This window comes from Cavia porcellus, unplaced genomic scaffold (genome assembly GCF_034190915.1).
Source record: "Cavia porcellus strain 051 isolate PalLab524CR breed Dunkin Hartley unplaced genomic scaffold, mCavPor4.1 scaffold_4, whole genome shotgun sequence".
NCBI lineage: Eukaryota > Metazoa > Chordata > Mammalia > Rodentia > Caviidae > Cavia > Cavia porcellus.
This window is the reverse complement of record NW_026947487.1, coordinates 85358013-85383707: the sequence shown is the minus strand read 5'-3', so window position 1 is coordinate 85383707 and position 25695 is coordinate 85358013. Positions and strand designations below refer to the sequence as shown.

Below are 25695 nucleotides of genomic sequence, written 5' to 3'. Positions count from 1 at the left end.
TTCTAATTCCTCTTCTGAAACTCCATCTTGCTATGCTGTCCAATTTGTTCTCAGGCCACAGAGCTAAAGGAATCATCCCACCCTGCCCCTGCCCTGACCTTCATGGTTTGAGAATAGTTTCATTTTTTCTTTTTGTTTTTTCTTTTATGGGGTGGGGGATCTCACTATGTAACTCATGCTGGCTTTGAACTCATGGTGATCCTCCTGTCTCAGCATCCCACGTGCTGGATTACAGGTGTGTGCCACGATGCCCCATAGGAATAGCTTCAATTTTAAAGTTAAAGTTTGTTTGTTGGGGCTGGGGGTTTAGCTCAGCGGCATAAGCACCTGCCTTGAAAGCAGGCAGTCATGAGTCGTGAGTTTGATCCCCGGTACCGATAAAAAGGAAAAAGACAAAAAAAAAAAAAAAAAGTTAAAGTTTGTTTTTACTTTCTTGGCTCTGTCGGGAGCTCAGCATGATTCCAGCACAACTTACCTGCGGGAACTAAAAGCTTGGATGTGTAGACCATACCAGTTTGTTTCCTCAAACTGTGCTTTAAACTTGAAGGCGGGAGGAGCACAGAGAATCTCTCCCCACTGGCACCTGGAGCCTACTTGCAGGTCACCACTGGCCCTCTCCCTTCTCAGACTCTCAGCTGACTTGGGCCTGGCCCTGTTTGAATCCCCTGAAGACCCCCTCCCCAGGGTCACACCCTTGCAGGAAGAGGACAACCAGTGACTGGAGTTAAGGCTCCGACTGACTCTGACCTTACCTGTCTTTGTTGCTTGACCTCTTCAGGCCTCAGTTTCCTCTTCTGTATGGTGGGGGTGATAATCCTGCCATGAAAACTTCAGCAGAGTGCTCATTTCTTACTCCTCCCTAAACTGTGCTACAATATCTGGGAGCACCTTGACTTCACAGCTCATTCTTTCTCAGATGTCTCCTGTTTTGACAATGCTGCTCCTTCTCCTGCTCGGTCTTTTTCTCCTCTTCCCTCTCCTCCTTTTGATGAGCTTGTGCTCATTCTAACCTCAGAAGTGTTTTCTCTTCCAGGTGGTTTGGCTTGCACCCCAGCTGGTGGGCACCTCTGTTCCGAACTCCTCTGCCAATGGCACCTGTATTTACATTTGTCACTGTGCTTAGAAAATCCCAAGTCATAGTTCTTATCCAAAGATGCTCACAGATGGGCTGGGGATGTAGCTGTGTGACAGAAATTGAAACTAGAGAGACCACTGGGAAACGGAGTTTACTTGGTTTTAGGTGAACACCGGCCCAGCAGACTTGTGTCTAAAATGGCTGAGCATGCAACAAAGGAGAAGCTCCCACAGACATATTTTTCTCTAAGGGGGTTGGTCTTTGGTTTTTTTTAGTACTGGGGATTGAACTCACAATCTTGCACTTGCCAGGCAGCCACTTATGCCACTGAGCTAAATCCCTGGCCCAGAGGGTTGGTCTTCTGCACAGAGCTTATGCGTGAACAGGAGAACCAAGACAATCTGTCAAGCTATGACAGTTTTGTATCTTGGTGGCCTTACTGGGCCTAACAGGACATTATGGGATAGGACGTTACAAAATTTTACTTACAGGGACAAATGTTACTGCTTTTACCTGTATTAGAATAAAGAACAACTGCTGTAGGGAGAGAGAAGGTTGAGAGACTTGACTTTCTTCTTAAGTCCTGCCCCAGCTCAGTGACAGAGTGATTGTCTAGTCCCTGGGTTTGATCCCCAGCACACACCAGAACAAAGTTGCTCACAGCTGGTGGCAAATGCAGGGTACTCTTCTTTAATTGTCCTGTGTTGCAGTGGGCGTGGCCACTACTGCTCTAGGTGCAGAGCTTGGGCTGATGAGCATGAGGGTTCCGAGCTGCCTTCCTGCCGCCACCACCCCACAGTCCTCCAGCCAATGAAACCTCCATCCACTCCAGGCTCCTGGAACTCCATGCTGGGCACTCCCTGACAGGGCAGCCCCACAGCCCTGTCAGCATGCGCACACAGGTACTGTCACATTTGCTGCTCTTTCCCCATCCTCACAAGGACCTGGGGCTACTGCTGTCCTGTCCTAGCGTGCAAGGGAACCGGGTACTTCCTGCCAAGGATCTGACACAGACAAGTTTCAGACAAGTTTGTTATTAATGACCATGGGTAATTTTGTACTTACTAAATCAGGCCCTGTTTTTAGACATAATCTGCTAATCTCAGTTAATCTTCGTAACTGGCCCACAAAATACATCTGCAGCCTGCCCTCTTTATAACAAGGATGAAGGTACATTCGGGAAGGGGAGATGCCTTGCTTACAGAATTGTCTGGCTGATTGTTGAGAGTTGAAAGCCACCTGGGGTCTTAATAGCTCTTAAAACATGGGGAGTGGGGGTTCACCTGTGTCATCCTACATTTTCAGACCTTTCCAATCGTTATACTAGTAGCCGTCTCTGCTGTCCCGCACGAAGAAATGAAAGAAGTACCGCCTGCGCCCAGCGCTGCCGGTTTCCAAAAAATCGGAGACAGACAGCCCCTTCATTCATTTACTATGATGCGCGCGAAGGCCGCGCTTGCTCCGCCCCCAGCCGCCAGGGGACGCTGTGACGCGGCCAGGGCCTGGCGCGTGGCCGCTCTAGCTTCGTCCAGAGAAGTCGCAGTCCCTGCCTGGTTCCGGAGCCCGCGCCCCGGCGTCTGCAGTAGCTTACCCTCCGCGCTGTCCTGCAGCTACCCACTGCCCTTTGCCGCCCACCATGGCGCTGCTGCACTCCAGCCGCGTCCTCTCCGGGGTCGCCGCCGCCTTCCACCCAGGCCTTGCCGCTGTGGCCTCTGCCAGAGCCAGGTAAGCCAAGGGATTCTGGGATGGAGCCTGCACGTCGGCCTGCCGAGCTGTAGGCGCCCCAGACATCTACCCCCATGTTCGGGAAGGGGAGTGGCCAAATATACACACCCTGCCTTTCTGTGCCTTCGGCTCGAATTTCCTATCTTGGAAGATAAGGATTGAGTGCCCACGCCTCACGGAGACTGACTCTCAAGAGTCTAACATCCCTATCCTCCCTGCACCAGGGGACACGGGAGGACAAGCTAGTGCAATCCGAAGGAAGGAAGTGTGACCCTCTGCGGCACCCAGACTCCCACTTTAGAGATCTGGGAGGCTAGAGTCTGCGCTAGGGGGTGCGGGGCGAGAGGAGAGCACGCGGGCTGCGGAGCTAGGCCAACCTCGCGCTGATTGGCTGTGGCTCCAGGGCTGCCTCGCGCCGATTGGCTGCGGGCCTGGGGGGCGCGCATGTCCTTGACGGGCTGCCCTGGGGGGCATCCGGCGCACCTGTCGCGGCCCCCTCGGGCCCCAGAAGGTTGAGCTGGGCAGGGCTGAGGGTGGCTGCTGCTTGTGTACCAGGGGACAGAAATGCCCCCGGAGGGGAGGTTCCCGGGCGCCAGCACTGAGATTCCCCCTCTTTCCTTACGCATCCCGTGACCTTGACAGCGAAGCTGTCCTGTCTATGCCACCTCCTGAATTGCCGGTAACCCCCAAGCCGTTTGGCTTTTCGGTGGGAAGTGCGCCTCCTTAGTTTTTAAACCCTCAGGAGATCCTGTCGCACGGGAGCCATCAATCTTTCCTCTTTGTTTCATGCTGAACTATTTCATAACCCCAGTTTCTCGGTGCCAGGCACTGGACCACGTCTTGGCGATGCAGTGAACAAGACAGAGAGAAGGGCATTCGCTTAAACAATGACAAATACGTAATTTTTAAGGCTGATATGTAGTCCAGAGGGAAAGTTGGAGGATAAAACAAGCTAGTGATTTCCTAGCGGAGACGGGAGCCAGGCAGTTAATTCACTGAGGAATCCGATTTGTGGCCCGTCTCCTTAAATACTACCTAATGAGGTGCCCAATCTTAAAATCACCCGGGGCTACCATAACTACCAGCAGCAGAGCCTTGCCTGGCCTTTCCTAGCTCCCTTGGCCTTGCGTTTGAATGGATGTACAGGTCCGTAATCCAGAACAGTCTGACCTTTCCCTAGCAGTACAGGTTGGCCCCCCGCCGTTCACATGTCTTATCCCGATTTGGCTTTTCTTGGCACCCTGAAAGCAAGTGCTCTTTTAAGCCTACCCAGTAGGTCAGGATTAGGGAGGCAGTATTGATGCGGCAAATCTGGAGAACAAAAAGGAATGCCAAAAATACAGACTATTTTAACATTATAGTAGTAATCTTAAAACAGTCCCTTTTGTTTTATGGGTTTGGCTGCTTGACCTGCAGCTCTAAAATGCTTGGTGAACTTTGGGTGTGTGAACTTTTAGTCATCTCTCAGTTTAAAAGCCTAATATTTCTTTTCTTTTTCCCTTTAGAATAAGTTACATGAGAGCAGAGCCCTTGCCTATTGCCTACTTTTTTTTGGTGCTAAATCTTGGCACTTGTGACAGCACCTGTCTTATCTGTTTAAAAAAAAAAAAAAAAAGGTCTTCATTTTAAATCCTGATTTTTAAAATAAATACATTTTAACTTTACATTTTAAATGAAAATCTAGACAGGTAAGAAACCACAGTGCTGCAAATATAGGACCAAAAGCTGAGTGTGGTGACACATACCTGTAATCCCAGCATTTGGGAAGCTGAGGTAGGAGGATCGCTGTGAGTTGGAGGCCAGCCTAGGCTACTTAGCAAAGCCCTGTCTCAAAACAAAACAAACACCAAAAAAAAGGTTTTTAAATATTTGAAAAACCACGCATGGTAGTGCAAATCTATAATCCTAGCACTCTGGAGGCTGAGACAGGTGGATCACTGTGAGTTCAGAAGCAGCCTGGGTTGCCCAGTGAGTTCAAGACCAACTGGAACTACATAATGAGACTCTGTCTCAAATACTCCACTCCCAAATTGCTTTAGAACAACTGACAATAAAGAGCTGCTGCTCAGGTTTAAACAGTGTTCCAGAGCTGAGTAAGTGAAATAGATGGCAGATCTTGTCATGGGTGTTAACTGTTCAGAAAAGAAACCATGTGTTCATTCCACTGTGTGGCAGCTTTATCTGGAGCCCAGTGGTAAAACTAAGGAACATTTTTACCAACTCAATGCATTGAAACTTTTTGTTTTGTTTTTTTTCTTCATGAAACTGGGGATTGGACCTAGGCTTTTTGTAGTGAGCCATATCCCCTCTTATTTTGAGATAAGATCGTGGCTGAGTTGCCCAAGCTACCCTTGAACTTGAAATTCTCACGCCTCAGCCACCTAAGTATCTGAAATTGTAGCCTTATGCCATCTTGACCAGCTCCAATGAAATACTTAATTTTCAGATCATTTTACTAGATCATTTTACTATCCCCTTCCTAAATTCCAGTGTTTCTTTTTTTTTAACAGAAGGCACCAAAGTTTTTTGTTGGTGGTAACCTGTATTCTAGAAGTATATTGAAATTGAAATTGAAATTGATCACACATCAATGAGGAATGGGAAATATGCTAATATGTTTTTATTTACATTGCTAGGGAGTGGACCTAAGGCTTCATGAATGCCAAGCAAGCAGTCGCTTCATCATCAAGATACCACTCTGTCTATTTTTCATTATTTAATTCTGATTACTTGATTTTTCATGAAATAACCAGGTAGTATCATAAGACTTCTTAGAAAGGCAGTGTGCAGCCAGCTGAGTGTGATGGCACGTGCCTATAATCTCCGCACATGGGAGCCAGAGGCAGGAACATTAGCCTGAGTTCCATACCAATTTGTATTACAGTGAGTTCCAGGCCAGCCTGAACTACACAGTGAGACTCTGTCTCAAAAACAAAATAAACAACAGTGTACAAGAGGTATAATAATCAGTAATTAAAAGATCAAAATTGTATAGCATTTGTGATCATGGGCAAGTTAATTAATTTTTATTTTAAAATAAGAATATGAGGAAAAGCATTTTTAAATTGTAGAACACTAGCTAGGCTTATGACCCCCAGAAATGCAAGGTATTTGAACTGGAAGTGTTTATCTGAATACCTTGTACCTAACATCTTTTGGTTGGCTGGTCAATATTGCTCAATGTTTGAAGCTTTGTGTTTATATCCAAAGGGCATTAACAGGAATCACTTTGTAGGCCACAGGTTATTGATATCATAGTTATCTACATCAATTTTATCCCTAGAGCACTTCATCTAGCACAATTCCTTTAAAAATATCGGAGTTCTTACAACCTATACAATCTACGGTTTTAAGGAGTGGAATAAAGAAGGGCATGCAGATCCCGGAACAAGGTTCTAACATCCAGCTTAGTAAATTGAATTTCGCAGCTCCCTTACTTGGTTGCTTACAATTCATTATTTTGAGATTGCTTTTACCGTTCTTAATAGATACACTGGAAAACTCAAAAGCTATGGTTTATGAGAAAATGTACCTTCTGTACCTATGGTTAGAGGCAGTGCTGTCACCAGTAAAGTTCTTAAAAGCAGGGCATCTTTTGAAAATTGAAAATTGCTTTCAGAAGTTTTTCCTTTTATAATCAGATACGTCCTTGACATTGAAAGTGTTCTTTCCACTCAGCAGTTGATAATGACAGTGATGCAGATTGGCAGGCGGCTACGTTTTCACTCTGTATAAGCTTGAGAACTAACCAAAGCTTTCATGTCTCGCATTTTCAAAGTTGTCTTCAGGTACCTGTGTTTCTTACTATTGCTTAGCTGCGAGAAACAACCAAATAACTTACGGCACCAGTACAAAGAGTGGGGAGTCTTAAATCCTGCTTCAGAGCTATTGAGGGGTGGATGAGAATGTCTGCTGAGACTGTAGAAGCGGGCCAAGTAGTGGTAACTGCAAAGCAGAAAAGACCTGCATTGGTCATAGAGTCCTGTGACTTACGGCTTCTCAAATTCCTTACGTTCTCACCAGGCTGCAGACCTGGTGACACAAATAAAACTGCAACGGTGCTCTTGTAACATAAGGCCAGCTGCCACCAAGCATTCCCTCTGCCAGGCTCTGTTACGATTTTCTTCCTCTTTCTCCCAGCACTGTAAGATGGGTACCCTTGGGCTCTGTTTCACAGACGGAAGGTTCACTTTACTTGCCTGTGTTCACACAGCTGAGAGGTGACTGAGCTGTTGTTGGAATCCATGCAGTTTGCTCAAGGCAAGTTATTGAGACCATTACAAGATGGAAGCATCTGGAAAATCCAAGAAACAGGGCCTCTGCTCTTAAAGAACAGAGAGTAGGGTGCTGGGGATTTAGCTCAGCAGCATAAGCACCTGCCTTGCAAGCAGGCGGTCATGAGTTCGACCCCCAGTACCAATTAAAAAAAAAAAAACAGAGTAACCATACACACCAGTCAGCTTTTGAGACAGAGGTGACTTGGACCTTTTGGGGAGCTCCCCACTGCTATTCTACCAGCCTCCTTCCTGTGACAAATGGGTGCCCACTAGCACAAGTTCAGTACAAAAACCATGGCTGGGGAAGAAATTCTAGTGAATAATTCACAAGCTTGTCAGCATGATGAGCCCTGAGGACTTCACTGTGTCCTACTGAGATGCTGAGTTGGTAGAGATTAGACAAATGATTCCTCAGAGCACTGGAGTCATTTCACCTGAGGAACCTGGAATCTTGCTTCCTTAAGTTTCACTTCTCCATTGCAGCAGCACCTGTCACATCTTTGCCTTCATCCTTTCAGCCTCTGCTTGCCTTTCATCCTTGGCACTCAGCTCCTGAGTCACCTCTTCCTGGGAGTCCTTCTAACCCTGTCTTTCCAGCCCCCTTTCTCAGTCTCTCCTCGGCAATCCTATAAACTGTGTTTTGCTTTGTGTATATCTTTATCATTATATATTGTCTTCCAAGGCAGGCGCTTATACCCCTGAGCTCGACCTCCAGCCCACCCCAGTCTACATGGTTTGTAGCTCCCTCCTCGTCACCTCACTCCTCATTACTTTATCTATGTACTAGTCACAATCACTTACAGAAATCCAAATAGTCATGGAGGAGAGAGAACTAACCATTGATTATTGAATATCATAAAAGCACAAAAAAAGACAATTCACTTGTAGGGAGCCTTTGAACCTGGAAATTGATCACACATGGAGGGGTGGGGCGTGGCCATCCCAAGAACAAAGCTGAGCAAGCCACATGAAGTCACGTGAAGCTGCTGCTTCAGCCCAGAAAAACACCAAGCTCCTAAACAATCCAAGCAATAGGTTGCTAGGTAAAGAGGTACCACATGACATGGTGTTGCTAAATGTATAAATAAATGCCTTTGCAGTGAGAAGGCAGTTCCTTTCCTCCCATCCGGAGAGTAAGGGCTCTACCTGACCCCAGCTTTTGTCTCTTTTATTATCTCATCCTCTAGCAGCCCTTCCCCTTAAAAATCGTAAGACCTGTGTGGGTTGAGGCATTGGCTTTCCAATGGATGACAGACACCTAACCACTGATTATCAAATAAAACCAAACACACATAAAAGACTTTGAAGTTTGTCCTCATATTCTTTTATATTTGTAACAGACATTTTAGGGTAATAGTTATCTCAGGAAGTCTACAAGGTGAAAACCATTTCTGTAACATGTTATTTTTGTTAGCATGTGATGTTTCCATGAACCAGTGAACAATAAACTTCTGAGTTTTAATTTCAGGAGCAATAAAAATACTTATACCTCACATAAATAACTCTTTGAGGAGTTTCAACCACAAGCTCAGTCACAGTGGTACATGCCTATAATTTCAGCATTCTGGGAGTCTAAGGCAGAAAAATCTTAAGAATGTAACCCATGCATGAACAATTTAACTAGTTAACAGCAACACCCTGTCTCAGAAACTGAAAAGGGGTGGGGATGTAGCTCAGTGTAAAGACACTGGATTCAAGCCCCACGGTAGTACTGCAAAAAGATAACTGTTTCTCCAGGAAAAAGAGTAGTACTATCTTAAAATAACAGTTTTCAAACTTTTTTTTTTTTTTTTTTACAGTATTAGGAATTGAACCTAGAGCCTTCACACTAAGCAACATCCCCAAACTGCCCCACTTCCTACTTTTTATTTTCAGGTGGGCTGTTAGGCTGAATTGCCTAGGTTAGGCTTCAATTTGTGATCCTCTTGCTTCAGCCTCCTAGAGTGCTAGAATTTACAGATATGGGCCATCACGCTTGATCCAAAGTAACTTCTGTTTCACGAAGAAAACTGAGTAAGAAGGCAATGATGTCAAACCAATCAATGTAACGAGATTAGCAAAGTGCATGAACAGAGTACAACTTTCACCACATCCCTTTTATACTTTGTCCTCTAAATTGCAGCAAAGAACATGCTCATTATAACTCAAAGCTATAGCATCCCCTAGAGCAAGTAAAAATAAGAAGCAAAATATACAAACTTTTTTGTGTGTGTGTGCTGGGGATCGAACTCAGGACCTCGTGTTTGCCAACCAGGCACTTACACCACTGAGCTAAACCCCCACCCAAAATACACAAAATTTATGCTTCATAATCAGTATGTCTATATTGTCTTAATTAGAAATTAGATAGCTGATGATTAATTAATCCACTAATTCATTATAATGTCTAAGATTAATTTACCAAAGGTCTTAAAAATTGCTTTCAAGCTGACATGTTATAAAATATAATTACTGTTCTCCAAAATAAACTAATAACCACAGTCTAGTCATGGAGATAACTCAAATTCCAGTACAGGAGCATCCTATGACATACCTGACCAGTATTCTCTGAAACCATCACAGCCAGGAAAAGTTTAAGAAGACAGGACAGCTAACTGTAATGTAGTATCAGAAGGAGTCCTGGAACCAGACCCTGGTAGAAACTAGGCAAATCTGAATAATTGGTAGACTTAATGTATCACCATGGGTTCCTTAATGTAGCAAAGGTATGGAGCTGATGTATAGTGGCAACATTCGTAGCTGGGAAACTTGAGTGGGTAGGAACTGTACTCCTCCATTTCTTAAATCTAAACTTGTTCTAAAAATACTACATATTAAAAGAATAAAAATATATAATCACTGTTAAAAGTTTATCAGAATAGTTCAATTAAAACTTTTTTATTTTAAGTATATTTTTCTTAAATTAATTTTAGGAATTCAACTTCACATAAATAAAAATCAGTCTTTGGTAAATGAGACTCATTTAATTTGATTTAATAAGAACAGTTATCCTCTTATTCATGTTAAGTATAATGTAGCATACATTTTACTCTATGTAGATTTATTTTTCCTGAACTGATTCTGGTTGACTGATAAAATAGCCTGAAAAGAAATTACATGTATACATTGAAAGTATGAGAAATTTGGTTTTCCATTTCCTGGAAAATTTAAGACTATTCAGTGCTATAAGTACTGAATGTTTATAACACAAACCCACAAACCTTTTACTTGAGATTTTTTATTATCAAGTTTATCAGCGCCCTTCAGAGATAGAAAATGTTTCACATTCAGGCACTCAGGATCTCTGAAAGCCTTTCCAGATTACTGACACATAGTGAGGTTATAACTCTTCAGAATCACACCTTTTTTTTTGTTATTGGTACCAGGGATCGAACTCACGACTACCTACTTGCAAGGCAGGTGTTTATGTTGCTGAGCTAAACCCCAGCCCCAGAATCATACCTTCTGCCATAGGTCCAGAGTAAGCAAAACAAAAAATCAGTTTGATTTTTTGAAAGCTAGAAAACTCTCAACTGATTTAAGCACCAAATAAAGATAAGCAAATAAGAACAGTTAACAAGCCAAATTCTCTGTCCTCTCTCTCAGAAATCACTAAATAGTTAAAAGCATAAAACCAAATTCAAGGGAACACATCTCTAATCCCAGCCACTCAGGAGTTTGAGGCAAGAGGGTCCAATTCAAGGTGACCCTGAACAATTTAGCAAAACTGTCTCAGAAAGGGTTGAGGAATGTGGCTCAGACTCCCAGGGTTTCCTCAGCACCACAAAATAACTAAAATACTAAACTCAGTGCTGCTAGCCATGGGTCCTAGCTTACTGGCTAAAACAAAATCTCAAGTCAGTTCATGGTTGTAAAAAAAAAAAAAAGACAGAAAACAGTCATTTAAAGTTCTATGGCATGAGCCGGGCATGGTGGCACATGCCTGTAACCCCAACACTCAGAAGGCTGAGGCAAGAGAATGGTTGCAAGTTCAAGAGCAGCCTGAGCTACAGAGTGAGCTCAAGGCCTAGCCTGAACTGCATAGAGAGACCCTGTCTCAATAAGACAAAAAAAGATATTAGAACCAGCTGTTCCTGTCAGTTTTTAATTCCTAAAAACCTAGCACCTTCCTCCCTCCCCCAGTTGCCCCTGTCCTTGTTCAGGTCCTCATCTGTGTCTTCTTCAGCCACCGTTGGGTGGATACACACCCTTAGCACTCTGTATTCAGTACCTCACCTTGTGGCTGGCTGGGCCCTAAGGAATGCAAGTCCATTCGTGTTATCACCCCTCTCACCTATTAATCCCCCTTCCCCGACCCAAAGAAAAGCTTCAATGATTCTCCATGTGTTACTACACCCAAGGTGGGTCCCTGACCCAAGTGTGTACTAAGCTCTCCAAATTATGTGTGCTCTTAAATAAGCTGGAAACAAAATCCAAGCCCATTAAGAGATCAAATGATAACTCTTGCGTGGCCTTTGCTTCTGGTCGCACCTCCTCTTTAACCACTCTCGGCCCCTCACTGCCCTGTCACTTGTGTTCTCTGGTTCTGAGCTCCTTGGGCCCCTCCAAGATGACTCCTGGCCAATTGCCCTCTCCCTCAGGATGTGCAGTCCCACAGTACTCACCCTCAGAGGGTGCAGTTCCCTTCCACTGCTGCGCCTCTATGGAGGCGCTGGGGTCCCCAGCAGTCGCCATGCAGCCACAGGTTTGAACCGCTCTTCTGCAGTGAGTCTCGTCCCGGCAGAAGGCTCTGCCTGCTCCCTCTTCCTCCTTCGTTGAACTAGGTTGAATTAGCTCTTCACTGTCCCCCTGGGCTTCAGTTCTCACTTCAGATCTTTCCTGGTTCCAAAGGAACCACATTCCCACCCCTTCTCTCCCTCAAATTGCTATATTCCAGTATCTAGATGGTGACTCTCAAGAGAGGCGTTTTTGGCTGTGTACCTCTCCGCCATCTTTCCGGAAAGCCTTGAAGTGTGCTCCTATGTGGGAATTCAGGTCAAGTTTAGACTGCTTTAAAAACTTTCCCAGGAAAGCAGCATTCATTTAAACCATAATCTGCCAGTAAAAATAAATAAATAAAAATAAAAAAAGAAAGCAGCATTCAGGAGACTGAGACAGGAGGACCAAAGCCAGTCTGGGCTACATAGTGTATTTGAGGCTGGCCTGCACTATGTAGTGACACCTATCTGGAAATAACTACATAAAGCCTGCCCAAAACCCTGTCTTCCCGGAATGATTTGGATGTCGCTTTAGCGTCTCATAGCATCTGTGTGAAAAGTATATGTCTGCTCCTTGGCAAGCTGCTTTGAAGCCTGGTGTCACTGGGTTATTGGTGCCTACTTCTATACCCAGTATGTAACACACAAGCATTTGTCACACTGAATCTTGGGCCAGTAGAAACATCTCTGGCCATGGGGCCTAGCACATGTGACTGAGGCCAAATGTTTCTCATTTCAGCTCCTGGTGGACTCATGTGGAAATGGGACCCCCAGATCCCATCCTGGGAGTCACTGAGGCCTACAAGAGAGACACGAACAGCAAAAAGATGAACCTGGGAGTTGGTGCCTACCGTGACGACAACGGCAAGCCCTATGTGCTCCCAAGTGTGAGGAAGGTGAGCTCACGTGCGTCTCCTGCTAGCTTGGCAGGAGTCAGCTGCACGGAGATCTGAGGCTGGCAGGAAGGGTGTGGAGCTGGAATTCCTCAGCCCAGGTTCTAATTCAGGCAAACTCACTTGAGTTTTCTGGTCCATGACACCTTTGGCTATGGAAGTGTAAGATTGGACTCACAGTCTTCTCCAAGGATGAACTAGCATAGTGTCACTGCACCCTGAGGGTGCACAGAGGACCCGAAGTTTAAACATTGTCTCTTGGCAAGAGTCATAGTCTTGTGCAAATGAGAGTTACTATTCTTATTTTCCATTTCTCCCCTTTGAATACCTTAGTAAACCCCTTGTATACATGCATGCTCTGTTTGTCCTTCCTGGTGAACCATAGGATAATTTTTTCATTCTCCATATTTTTGCTGTATTCTTGTTAGTATTAGTTACATAGTTTCTGTTGCAGCTTTAAATAACTAATCCCCTTAGAATAAATATTAGGAATCATTCAGGTCCAGGGGTACAGTTCAATGATACAGTGCTTGCCTAGCATGTGCAAAGTCCTACATTTGACCCCCAGCACTGTCCAAAAGAAGAAAAAGAAAATGTATTCGAAAATATAAGCTATTTTCGCAAGCTAAAGATAACCAAGTTCTGTTGCACATTACTTTATGAACACTTAACCTCAGCTCTGAGACATAAAAATAGTTGCTCCTCAACTGAGTGTGTTAGCACACATCTGTAACCTCAGCTACTTGGGAAACTGAGGCAAGAGAATTGCAAGTTCCAGGCCAACCTGGACAACATAGCAAGACTATGTCTCAAAAAAAAAAGAAAATAAAAATCAGTGCTGGGAATGCAGCTCAGTGGCAGAATGCTCATGACAGAAACCTGTAGATTCAGTTCCTATTATGAAAACAAATAGATGAGGGGACTGGAAGATCAAATAACTTGTCCGGGGTCACATGGAACAACCATGCTATTATTATTAATGCTTTGAAGTTCTTAGTTTGGCATTCACCATAAGGAAACTTCCCCTTTATGTATTTATTTTTGTTATCTTTTGTCTACTGTAGGTGGTATTCTTAAACTTTGTTCTTGTATGTTGCAAGAATGCCATTTTATATTAAGTAGCAGCCAAGAGAGCCTATGTACCCAGGCACATAAAACCTTACTTTCAAAAAAATAAATATAATTTTTTTTTCACGTCAGATGGGTAATGTGCCAAGGTCGTAACAAGGTTCAAAGGAGGCACAGGTCATGCATGGAGCATGAGCACCCAGTCATCACACTTATGAACCTGAGAATCAAAATATAAATATTTAAAATATGTCTGTTCTATGGTACAAAATATCAAGTATTTCACTTACTCTTTTTGGACAGCAACTTCAAATAAAGGAACAAGACTTGCCCTGGGGAACCATTCAGAATGCTTATCTAACTTGCCTAGCATGTGCAGCCTCTGTGTTCAATCTCTGCACCAAAAACAAAAACAAAAAAAAAACAAGAATTACTAGGAGTGGTGACATAGCCTATCATCCTAGCTACTCAGGAGACTGAAGTAGCAGGATCACTTGAGCCTAAACGCTCCAAGGCAACCTGGGCAACATAGTGAGACCCCATCTCAAAAAGAAAGAAGGCCAGACATGATGGCACATGCTTGTTATCCCAGCTCTCCGGAGGCTGAGGCAGGAAAGTCATAGCAGCTCACACCAGCGTGGATTGCAAAGTGAGTTCAAGGCCAGCCTGAACTAGCATAATGAAAATGAAACCTGCCTTGAAAAGAAGAAAAAAGCCTTTACATTTTATTTATAAAACATTAATTAGTAATTATATTTAGTTCCAGGTAAGGGGAATAAACTAATAAATGCATTTTTCTCATGTCTAGGCAGAAGCCCAGCTTGCTGCAAAAAATGTGGACAAGGAATACCTGCCCATTGCAGGGCTGGCTGAATTTTGTAAGGCATCTGCAGAACTGGCCCTGGGTGAGAACAACGAGGTGTTGAAAAGTGGCCGGGTAAGCTGAGCAGACTCTAATGTCATACAAGGATCTGTTATGTGTAACAGTTTACACAAATCTGAAGTAATTTAAATAATTTTTTAAAACAGGAAAATAGAACTCAGTTTACACATGTATAATGACTGAGGTGGGCACACTTCCTAATTCTTCTTTAGATAGTAAATTGGCCATAATTTAAAAGATTATGATATGTAATACAATTCTAAAAATGTACTGGTAACCCTGAAAATATAGTAGCAGTTTGACTGATAAGTTTGGCTTTATTTTGCTGTTAGCATCTGTGTTATATTCATTTTCATTATTTTTTTCCCTTTTATTCTTGTGGTTTTACAAACTTCCTTTTTCCCCCATCTCAAAATTTTACTAATTTTTTAACATCAAGTACATTTATTAGAAAACTAAGTTATGAAATATCTGCATGTCTTTCCTTGAGAAAGTAAAAATAAGACATAATAAAGCCAAAAACAAATGGAAGAAAATAATAAAGATCAAAAAACACAATCCCTTATCAAACTGTCACATCATTTTTCATAAAGATTAACATTTTGGTCCTTAACATTTCTGTAAAAATAGAAAAGACTCAGAAGAGTCTAAACAACTTTAATAAAGGAACAAAATTAGAGCTCCAACCCTCCCTAGTCCCATGACTTATCACAGTTACACCAATCATGACAAAATGGCATTGATATCAAGATAGACAGACCACCAGAGTACCAATATAAAGTCCCAAAATAGATACCCACGTAACAGACAACTGATTGTTGGCAAAGATGCAAAAGCAATTAAGTGGAGAAAGGATTGTACCCTCAATAAATACACGGGAACAACTGGATATCCACATGCAAAAAAACCAAACCTTATAGCACATCGAAAATTTCTTAAGACTCATTGGGGGCTGGGGATTTAGCTCAGCAACATAAGTGCCTGCCTGGCAAGCGCAAGGTCATGAGTTTGATCCCCGGAACCGGAAAAAAAAAAGACATTGGATGTGCTGTAGAAACACGTAGCTGTGCCTACTTTTAGGCCTGTAATTAATCTCCACACTCCTGTGCTAAGCTTCTGGCCTGGGTGGGAGAAGCAAACAGAAAACTGTCCTCAGGTAGCCATGCAGGCAGGACCAGTGACTCACTCGGCTACTCTGTGAAAACCAATTTGAGCATTGAAAGAGAAAAGACTATGTTCCCAATGTGTGAACTCACATGCATCATAGTTTACTTTCTTTGAGTGGGAAAATGTGGGGGGGGGGGTTGTTTTATTTTGTTTTTCTGGCACCAGGAATTGAACTCAAGACCTTACGCTTGCCAGGCAGGTGCTCATGCTGCTGAGCTGTATCACTGGCCCCAAAAATGTGTTTGCTAATAGTTTAATAATAAATAATGAATAATTTGCAAATTAATTTTTTTCTTAAGCCTTAGAGGAAAAAACATACAAGCTGAGATTGTAGCTCAGTGGTTGAGTACTTGCCTATTGTGTGCAAGGCCCTGTATTCAACCTTCAGTACTGAAAAAAAGGCAAATTAAGCCAGGAGTCTTTCTCCTCCTTCCCTTCTGAAAAAAAAAAGAGTGGGGTGGGGTCAGGGATGTAGCTCAATAGTACAAGCACCTGACTGGCAAGCACAAGGTCCTGAGTTTGATTTCCGATACAAAAAAAGAGTGGTCTGAGTTCACACAATTAGCTTGTTAACTCAGAGAGTAATATACATCCTCAAGCTCAGTAATTATCTTAAGTCAGGGATAGAATATGCTTTGGTTATTAACCATGCAATGAACTACCTGTTAGCCCCTCACTAAAACTGTATTTTTATTAACAGTGTGATTTTACTTAATATGTGCCTATCTGGGCAATTACAGCCTGAATGTTAAGATACCCTATTTTGTCTTTTATGAATTGCTGTGCCTTTGTGAATCACTAGTATTTCCAGACCTACAATTAGATTTTTATTTCCACATTATGAAAACTCGTAGAAGACTTGTTAGATGACCTTTACAATGTACATGGGCTGGGGATGTAGCTCAGTTGTAGAGCTCATTGCTTGTTAGCTCTGGGATGCATGCATTATCACTTTCTGGTTAACACCATTTTACAAGTGAAAGCCCAGAAAGGCCCTTAGCTATATAATGAGATAACTGTCAGAGTACCACAAAAAATACAGTGTGCTAACATTATCCTAATGTACTTGATGATTTCATTGGAACTTTAATGTTCAGAGGACATTCCATTTTGTATAATTCTAGAGTAACATTTTAATATAATACTTCTTAGTGTCTTTTCATTATTTCTGTGGAAATCATTGCTTTTGCATTTTGGGATAGAGTTTTTGTGTCCTACAAGTGTTCCATAGGTGATGCTAACAGTCCATAAAGAGTTACCTTTGAAGCATTAAGGGTACTGACTGGACAGAGTAGGACCTCTCTGGGCTGGTCACATCACTGACCACAATGTGTCTCCTGCAGTTCGTCACTGTACAAACCATTTCTGGAACTGGAGCCTTAAGGATCGGAGCCAACTTTCTGGTGAGTACAATAGTGGTCCCAGGAAAATGTTTTAAGTGGAGACTGACAGTCTTCCTATTGTACCTGTATTCCACACTGACCCAGAAGTAGATTTTCTCTTTCCACTGAGTTGGTAGGTTTCCTATTCTCAGACTAAGAAAAGAAAGTGTCTTGGAGAAATTATAAGAAAGTTAAAGAATAATAAACTCAGTGTATTGATCATATACTGTTACTAGGGAGCTTTCATATTTTTGATATTTTAATTCATTTAATTCCTATAAGGGAAATTTAGGTAACTGTGTGTGTGTGTGTGTGTGTGTGTGTGCATCCGTGTGCACACAAGGGATTGAACCCAGGGTTCTCACACTGAGCTATGTCTCCAGCTCTTTTTTGGTGGCAGGGACGGGTGGATACCAGGAATCGTACTCATGATCTTGCACTTGCCAGGCAGGTGCTTATGGTGCTGAGCTATATTCCTGGGCCTTATTTTTTATTTTGACACAGAGTCTTCCTTTGGTTACCCAACCGAAGCTCCAATTTATAATCTTCCTGCCTCAATGTGCTTGTGTTATAGGCTGCAACATCACCCTTTCTAGTTAACACCATTTTACAAGTCAAGGCCAAGAGAATTCCTTAGCTAGACAACAAGGATAATTGTCAGAGCCCAGATTCCCCAGACTGAGTCAATACTGTTAGTCAACCACAGAGAGAAGCTGGGACTCAGTGAAGAAAAATATCTTAAGAAAATATACCGGTTTTTTGTTTGTTTGTTTGTTTGTTTGTTTTTGTTTTTTTGCTTTTCCTTTTTTCATTTTCCATTCCCCTTCACCCTTTCTTTAGCAAAGATTTTTCAAGTTCAGCCGTGATGTCTACCTGCCCAAACCATCCTGGGGAAATCACACACCCATCTTCAGAGATGCTGGCATGCAGCTACAAGGTTACCGGTACTATGACCCCAAGACTTGTGGCTTTGACTTCACTGGTGCCATGGAGGACATTTCTGTAAGTGTGGCTTTCAGGGTTGGAGGGACAAAAAAGAGGGGATAAACTTTCTGGTAGATATTTGATGTCTTCCATGTAAGTGCTAACATCTGGCTTAAAATACTGAGGATGAGCTAATCCCCAGACCTCAGATTCTTGTTGTAACTTATCAGATACTAGTGACCCGATGAGAAAGAGCCGCTCTTAAGCTGCAAAGTAGCAGTCTTTTGGTTGTTTTTCTCTTTAGAAAATACCAGAACAAAGCATTATTCTGCTGCACGCCTGTGCCCACAATCCCACAGGAGTGGACCCTCGCCAAGAACAGTGGAAGGAAATAGCATCAGTGGTGAAGGTGAGGAGGATGAACTGATTGGGATTGGTTCCAGGTTTATTTTATTTATTTAAATTTATTTCAGTAGCCTTGCAAGCAGGCAGTCGTGAGTTCGATCCCCAGTACCAATTAAAAAGAAATTTATTTCAGTACATATTCTATTTTTTTATTCTTTTTTTTTTTTTTTTTTTTTTTTTTTTTGTGTGTGTGTGTGTATTTGTATTTTTACTGGTACCAGGGATCGAACTCAAGACCACAGGCTTGCAAGGCAGGCGCTTATGCCGCTGAGCTAAATCCCCAACCCCTTCAGTACATATTTTCCATATATGATGATTACATTTATCATGAGGAGTTGGTACATATACATAATATATCTTCTTTTTACTTCCTTCCTTCTCCATCTTTTGGTTCCCTTCCTGTTTGCAAAAGAGCTATCCTTGTTTCCTATTGTCTGTGCTCCTTATATTGTTTATACTTTGAGTGTCTCATATAAGAGAAGCCTGAGTGTCTGATTAAAAGTTTTAGTAAATAGCCTTGGATGCTTAACTTGGCCAAGTCTTAGCAGTAAAAGTTAATTGGATCCTACATAAAATTTTCCCATGTAGGTGAGCAATGAGAATTAAACTAGACCCTACACAAAACTTTCATATGCGCTGCCAAGAAAGAGTACCTCACTTGCTTAGTTAGCAGTTCTGTAATTGATGGTATCTGAACAGTTTGAAACATTCTTGCTCCTTGGTCTGAATAAAGCCTGCCATTGGCTACCATGCACAGCAGCTGCAGTGCCTGTGGGTCTGCTGGTAGCCACCTGCATTTGCCTCAGTCAGTGTTCATTACCCATCCTTCTGTATACCTCCCTGCCACTTTCCTCAGTATTGCCGTTAGCTCTCAAGAGGGTAGCTGGCTGTCACACATCAGAATTCTAGAGGGAAAAACATTCCTTTCATCCTGAGTCTCTGTTTTCACTACCGTCTGTCAAATCTAAGCTGCAAAAAGAAATGAGACAGAAACAGCATGCAGAGAGCACTTTCAAGATGAGGTGGTTCTACTCAGGCCATCTCTGGAACTCTCAGGTTAGAAAGAACCTACCCAGGTTACATTAGCTCCAGAAAAGACAGGTACTACTCCTATATTGACTAAATAAGAGTAATGACCCCACCCCCTATTTAAGCAGAACTCTGGAGCCATTGAGAGTATATTAACCAAAGTTAAAAAAAAAAGTTGCTGTCTCACCTCTAGGTGAGGCAGACATGATCTCAGTAAGTGCTAGCAACCATGTGTGGTATCTAGAGATTCTGCCTAAAGCTTTGGTCTTCTCATTTCTTCACAGAAAAAGAATCTCTTCGCGTTCTTTGACATGGCGTACCAGGGCTTCGCCAGCGGTGATGGTGACAGGGATGCCTGGGCTGTGCGCCACTTCATTGAACAGGGCATTAATGTTTGCCTGTGCCAGTCATACGCCAAGAACATGGGTTTATACGGTGAGCTACAGGACCCAGGGTGATGTGTGTTCTAATGAGCTTGGAGAAGAGCTGGGAGAGAATGCCACAAAGGCAGGAACAGATAGGGTGTCTGTCTGTCTGTTCCTTATGTCCCTCCTTATCTGGAGAGAAAACAGATTATTACTTCTCTAAACATGAAGCAACTGATCCAGGACCCAAGAGAATAGATACAATATAGTGTGTTCTTTAAGTACTCAAACTTTCTGTTATGCTTCAATTCACCATTCTTGCTGCTTTTATTTATAATAAAAAAGTTATTTTTATGGCCCTTCTGATAGAGATATATATCAAGTGACAAATTTAATCATGATTTGGTTTAGTGTGTTACGTGGGTATCTAAAAGACAAGATCCACTTTGTCTTTTCAGGAGAGCGTGTCGGAGCCTTCACTGTGATCTGCAAAGATGCGGATGAAGCCAAAAGAGTGGAGTCCCAGCTGAAGATCTTGATCCGTCCCATGTATTCCAACCCTCCTATCAATGGGGCCCGGATTGCCTCTACCATTCTCACTTCCCCAGATCTGCGAAAGCAATGGTAAAGACTCCGCCACTCCCCACCCACGCACCTGTCCCACCACTCCTTAAAGCCAGTGATGCACAGCACCTCACAGGTTCCCTGTGTGCAGAGGGAGAGGGTGTCAAGAAAGTGCATTTTTCTTAACACATATCCGTTGGCATTTCCCTATAAGAGATGCACATAGTTCAGAAATAGCAGTTCTTTTTATTCTTTAGTCTCCATATTTAGTAAACCTGCCTTCTAAGCTCAAGTTCAAATTAAAGTAGTTTACATAGAAAATCTTCCTTAAGAAGATCATGTTTGGGGCTGGGGATTTAGCTCAGCGGCATAAGCACCTGCCTTGCAAGCAGGCGGTCGTGAGTTCAATCCCCGGTACCAATAAAAATGAAAAAGACAAAAAAAAAAAAAAGATCATGTTTTAGTCTTTGTTTTTGCTTTTAGGCAAGCGCTCTGCCTTTAAGCTATATCCACAGGCCACGTAGTTTTGTTTTTGTACAAGTAATTGCTCATATTGAATCAGTATTCCTGCATATTTTTTGATTTTTATTATCTTGCCAGTTACATCTTAATGCCTACTCTCCAATTAGTGTTAATCTTTTTTTTAATCACATTTCACTAAGGAATACATTTTACATGATGGTCCCAAACACATTACTTCTATATGGGTGTATATATAACTAAAATGATTTTTAAGACTCAGTGTTTGTCAGACATGATGATGGACACCTGTAATCCCAGCACTTGAGAAGCTGAGTCAGGAGGATCATCATGAGTTCCAAGCCAGCCTGAGCTACATAGTGTGACCCTACCTCAAAAAAAAAAAAAGAAAAATTCAGTCTTTGAGCCAGTTATGGTAGACCACACCTTAGTCATAGATATTAAGAAGGCTGAGGTGGGAGAATCTCTTGAACTCAGTTTGAGACAAGCCTGAGCAACATAGCAGGACCTCAGAAAACAAAAGCTTTGTTACTGGTGACTTTATGTGCTACAATCCAGTGTTTTCTTTTTTCTTTTGTAGTGCTAATGATCAAATTCAGTATTTTTTAATTGCAAATTATATCCTACTAAATTGAATGTATGACCTACAAATGGGTCATGACATGCAATATAGTTTAAGTTTAAGGTTGTCCTGTATAGCTTAGATGAGAGGATGAATTTCTGTGTAGTCTTGGATTAAAAAAACTAACTCTGCTCTCTGTGGTCTCTAAGTTTACCAGTCATAATGTAATGTAATAATGTTTGTAATGTAATAATGTGTGCCACTGAGCTAAATCCCTGGCCCTACTTTTTCAATTATATTTTTTTTCATAAAATTAACATGTAAGCACATTCAAAAAGTTTAGGAGAGGAAAGCCAGAAGTATATTTAATCCTACCTCCTTGAGAAGCTAAGGCAAGAAAATCAAATTTAAAGCCAGCCTAGGGAACCAAAGAAAACCCCATCTCAAAAAAGGAGGAGGAAGCTGGGGTTGTTGCCAAATATTGAGAGAAAAAAAAGCAAAGAAAAAAAAAAAAGCAAGCTTGAAAGAAAGAGGGAGGGTTTTGCTAAGGTCGAACAGCATCTAGGATACACAGATCTTGCATGCAGTGCCTTTAGGGGCCCTGTATCAAAGTGAACGGAGCTAGATGGATGGGGCTGCAGGAAATCTAAAATCAAATGTCACCTTGGGAGAGACCAGAGGCTCCTCAGCTCCAGTTTTAATCACTGCTAATGCAGTGCTGCCAGCTTTCATTGGCAATTTTGAACCTGTTGTAGCTGTGTATGACATCATCACAGAGAGATGGTTTAGGAAAGCAAACACATAACACAGGGCAATATATGTCATTTCAGTGGTCTGGTTAATGAGGACCAACAAGAATTTCCCATAAAGCCTTGGGAATAGAATGTCAGTGGCAGTTTTGAAAAAGGAGAAAATGTGTTGAAAACCAAATGAGCTCTGTATACAGAGGACTGTCTCTCCTAGTCCCCAGACAGAGCCAGCCCCCTTCTCTAGCACAGCGCTGTTCTATTAGCTTTATATTATGCTGCCTTCTCCCATACTTGATTGTTTACAGGTTTGGCTCCAAGCCTGCTTTGTAAGTTTTTAAAGGCAAGGACTACGACTCAGTCCATAGCACCTAACACATGAACTTGGGTCACCGTAGGTGTACAGTGCTTTGTCTTATTGCAAAGGAAGGAATGTTTGTTCCATCCGTGATAAAGAACAAGGTCATGTTATATTGTTTAGCCTATAGTTTCCACTTTAGCCTGTAATGTTTCTTTGTGATACCCTCACTTTTCTTAATATCAAGCATGTTAACTATTTTAGTTGTTTGGTCAGAGTAGCCTTATGATATGAAACAGAATGCAATGCCATAGCTTTTCTCCTTCCTGGACAATGGAGCTTAATGGTTTAAGCAAGGACTAAGAATCTAGGCACACAAAGAGATTAAAACGCTGTGAACTCTGGGTTACCTGGTGGTGCCTAGCCAGGGTGAGCACCCTCTCTGGGTCTTCTTACAGGTTGCAAGAAGTGAAAGGCATGGCCGACCGTATCATTAGCATGCGCACCCAGCTGGTCTCCAACCTCAAGAAGGAGGGCTCCTCCCACAACTGGCAGCACATCACTGACCAGATTGGAATGTTTTGTTTCACAGGCCTAAAGCCCGAGCAGGTGAGTGGATATTTCTCTGCGGCTGACCTGTTGATCAGTCCTTGCAAACTAGAATTCCTCCTACGTCCTTGCCTATTCCCACGTCCCTGCCTATTCAGGGTGGCCCTAAGGTTATTTTGGTAAAGGTGTTAGGTAACATTCATAGGGTTTGTGGGAATTGTTGTCATCGTCATTGTTGTTGTGGATAGGACTTCAGCTGTGTTACTCAGACTGGTCTTCAACTCCTGGCATCCAGTAATCCTCCCACCTCAGTCTCCTGAGTATCTGGGAACCTCAGGTCCATGACACTTGGCTGGCTTGTTTTGTTTAGTAGTTGTTTACCTATCTGTATCCCCACCATGAGGTTGCAGAGTTCTGAATGCATACCTTGAGGTTTTTTTATTTTTGATTGGCTGGGAGAAGGGGGTTTCAGTGCAAGGGAAGGAACCCACGCTAAGCAATTGCTATACCTCTGAGCTATAAGCCCAGCCCACATACCTTGTTTTGATTGTATTTATGACAACTGCTGGTTTTCTATGCTATATCTTAGATTTTTTTTCTACCTGTTCACACTTCAGAATTCATTATCCTACATTAAAATATTTTTTTATTCTTCTTTTACTCTAAGCTGACATATCAAAACCTAAGAAGAGGGCGTAAGTGAGAAAATAGACCCACTGTTATTTTTGTCACAGCAAGCTGGCTATTATGCCATGCCAGAGCTGGAAAAATTACTGCCTAGAAGTAACCATGTCCTTGTTTCTCTGCAGGTAGAGAGGCTAACCAAGGAGTTCTCAATCTACATGACAAAGGATGGCCGCATCTCTGTGGCAGGGGTCACCTCTGGCAATGTGGGCTATCTTGCCCATGCCATTCATCAGGTTACCAAGTAATCTCCGGATGCAAGGAACAGAGACAACCTTTCTGTCCTCAGCCTCTGCTGATGTGAGATTGACATGCAGGAGGAGGGAGGGTGGATGGTGGTGAGTGGATCATTTCTTTCAACCACAGTACACAACACTCAACAGCTGAATGTGTTTCTCAGAAAAGAACATGTAGCAAAATAGTGCAGAGGCAGGGTGGCTGGTCTGGGACTTGTGGCTGTAAACCAAACTCTCCCCCATTCTTTTGTCTCCAACTTTTCTAAAAGAGTTTACACATGTAAGGAAGTCACAGCACCAAAAAAAAAACCTGTATTCAAGAGATTGCAATATTTCAGAAGCTTTAACGGAAGCATCATGTTGTTTAAGGGTTTCCTCTGTGGGCCCAGCATGAGACATAGCTCATATTAGAAGCCATGAGAGAAGACCTAGGCTGTCATTAACAGTCACTAACTCACATTTGTCCTCCGTGGTGGAACCTAATCAACAGACCAGATTATACTTTACAAAAACCAATGACTACAAAAACCACTGCAGCAAGGAAAGTAATACATGCTGTTTCCTGGCTTATTTAAGAAAAGGAGAGAGAAGACTCACCTCTTTATCATTGTTATACTTTTCTTTAGGCATGAAGACATACCTAGCCAGATTTTCACTCCATGCTGCTGTTTGATTGGTCATCGACCCTGTCAGGATTTATTTCAGAATAAAGAACATAATTCTCATGCCATTCCTTCTCCTTTCTTAGCGAAGAATAGTGGAGAGTAGGCAACTGCACTTTACTTCAGTGTCTGCTTCAGGGGCTGTGTGCTGGTCCCCGCTGGCATGTTGCCTCTGCCGGCTGGCTGCTTCCTCCCCTAGTGTGGCTGCACAGCCACTCACCTCATTGCCAGCTGGGCAGTGCAGGGTAGCGTCAGAAAAGAAGATGCACCTCACCCTTTGGAAGGTAGCCACCATCCGCTCTAATCATGTAGACTTACTACAGCCTGGTTTCTCTGTTACAATAAAATTACTGTAAACCCAACCACTGCCTGTTTTTTGAGTTGGTTTTTTTTTTTCCTTGGTGTAAAGAAAAGTAAGAGTGGGTATATATTCTTGAAGTCTGGAGTCATGTCCAGCTGACCATAAGCCAAAAGATTGCTGGCTGTTCTAATTTTTTTGGCGGGGGGAGGTGGTACCAGCAGTTGAGCTCATGACCTTGCACTTGCCAGGCAGGCACTTAGGCTGCTGAGCTAAATCCCTGGCTGTTGGCTCTTGTAAATGCTGACTGAAGATACATCTTTTTCTTCATCCTATCATTCATCTTGTCCAGTCCGAAGATGTTGAGGAGAGTGGAGAGTGGGTGTCATCCCTCAGGCCTTGGGAGGCAAGTAGAGTCCCACAAATGATATGGATATAGGCTGGGAATTTAGCTCAGTGGCATAAGGGTCTGCCTTGCAAGCATGAGGTCAGAGTTCAATCCCCGGTACCAAAAAAAAAAAAAAAAAAAACAGGCAAGGAGTAGAAGAGATGGAGGGAGGTGGCAGCTACAGGTGTTTATAGGAGACAAATAGATAATAAAGTCAGAAGTAAGAGGAGTTGGATGTGACCAAGCTTCAGTGATCAGCCCTCATCCTCAGCACAGAAGAACCATAGGAAGGTGTGGGAATGAAAGCCTAAGGTTGCAGGTCTTCAATTTTGAAAGAA

The 25695-nt window shown here is 42.7% G+C and overlaps 1 protein-coding gene and 1 non-coding gene across 2 annotated transcripts; one reads left to right on the top strand and one right to left on the bottom strand.

Moving 5' to 3' along the window:
• The first annotated feature begins 2589 nt into the window (after positions 1-2589).
• Positions 2590-25033, top strand: Got2 (glutamic-oxaloacetic transaminase 2). Its single transcript, XM_003472049.5, has 10 exons — positions 2590-2800; positions 12514-12670; positions 14544-14672; positions 17129-17188; positions 18008-18169; positions 18396-18500; positions 19810-19960; positions 20349-20514; positions 22999-23149; positions 23899-25033. The coding sequence occupies exons 1-10, from the start codon at positions 2712-2714 to the stop codon at positions 24019-24021; spliced, it is 1293 nt and encodes a 430-aa protein (XP_003472097.1). The 5' UTR covers positions 2590-2711; the 3' UTR covers positions 24022-25033.
• On the bottom strand, positions 13862-13963 carry LOC111757476 (small nucleolar RNA U13). The gene has a single exon (XR_002791819.2). It is a non-coding gene; the product is annotated as a small nucleolar RNA U13 (small nucleolar RNA).
• Positions 25034-25695: the final 662 nt, after the last annotated feature.

Excerpts from the sequence above, each read along its gene's own strand:
- Got2 (XM_003472049.5), top strand. The coding sequence starts at position 2,712 with ATGGCGCTGCTGCACTCCAGCCGCGTCCTCTCCGGGGTCGCCGCCGCC. Across the intron at positions 20,515-22,998 it reads CCAGATCTGCGAAAGCAATG|GTTGCAAGAAGTGAAAGGCA; the intron begins GTAAAGACTCCG and ends GTCTTCTTACAG. Across the intron at positions 23,150-23,898 it reads CAGGCCTAAAGCCCGAGCAG|GTAGAGAGGCTAACCAAGGA; the intron begins GTGAGTGGATAT and ends GTTTCTCTGCAG.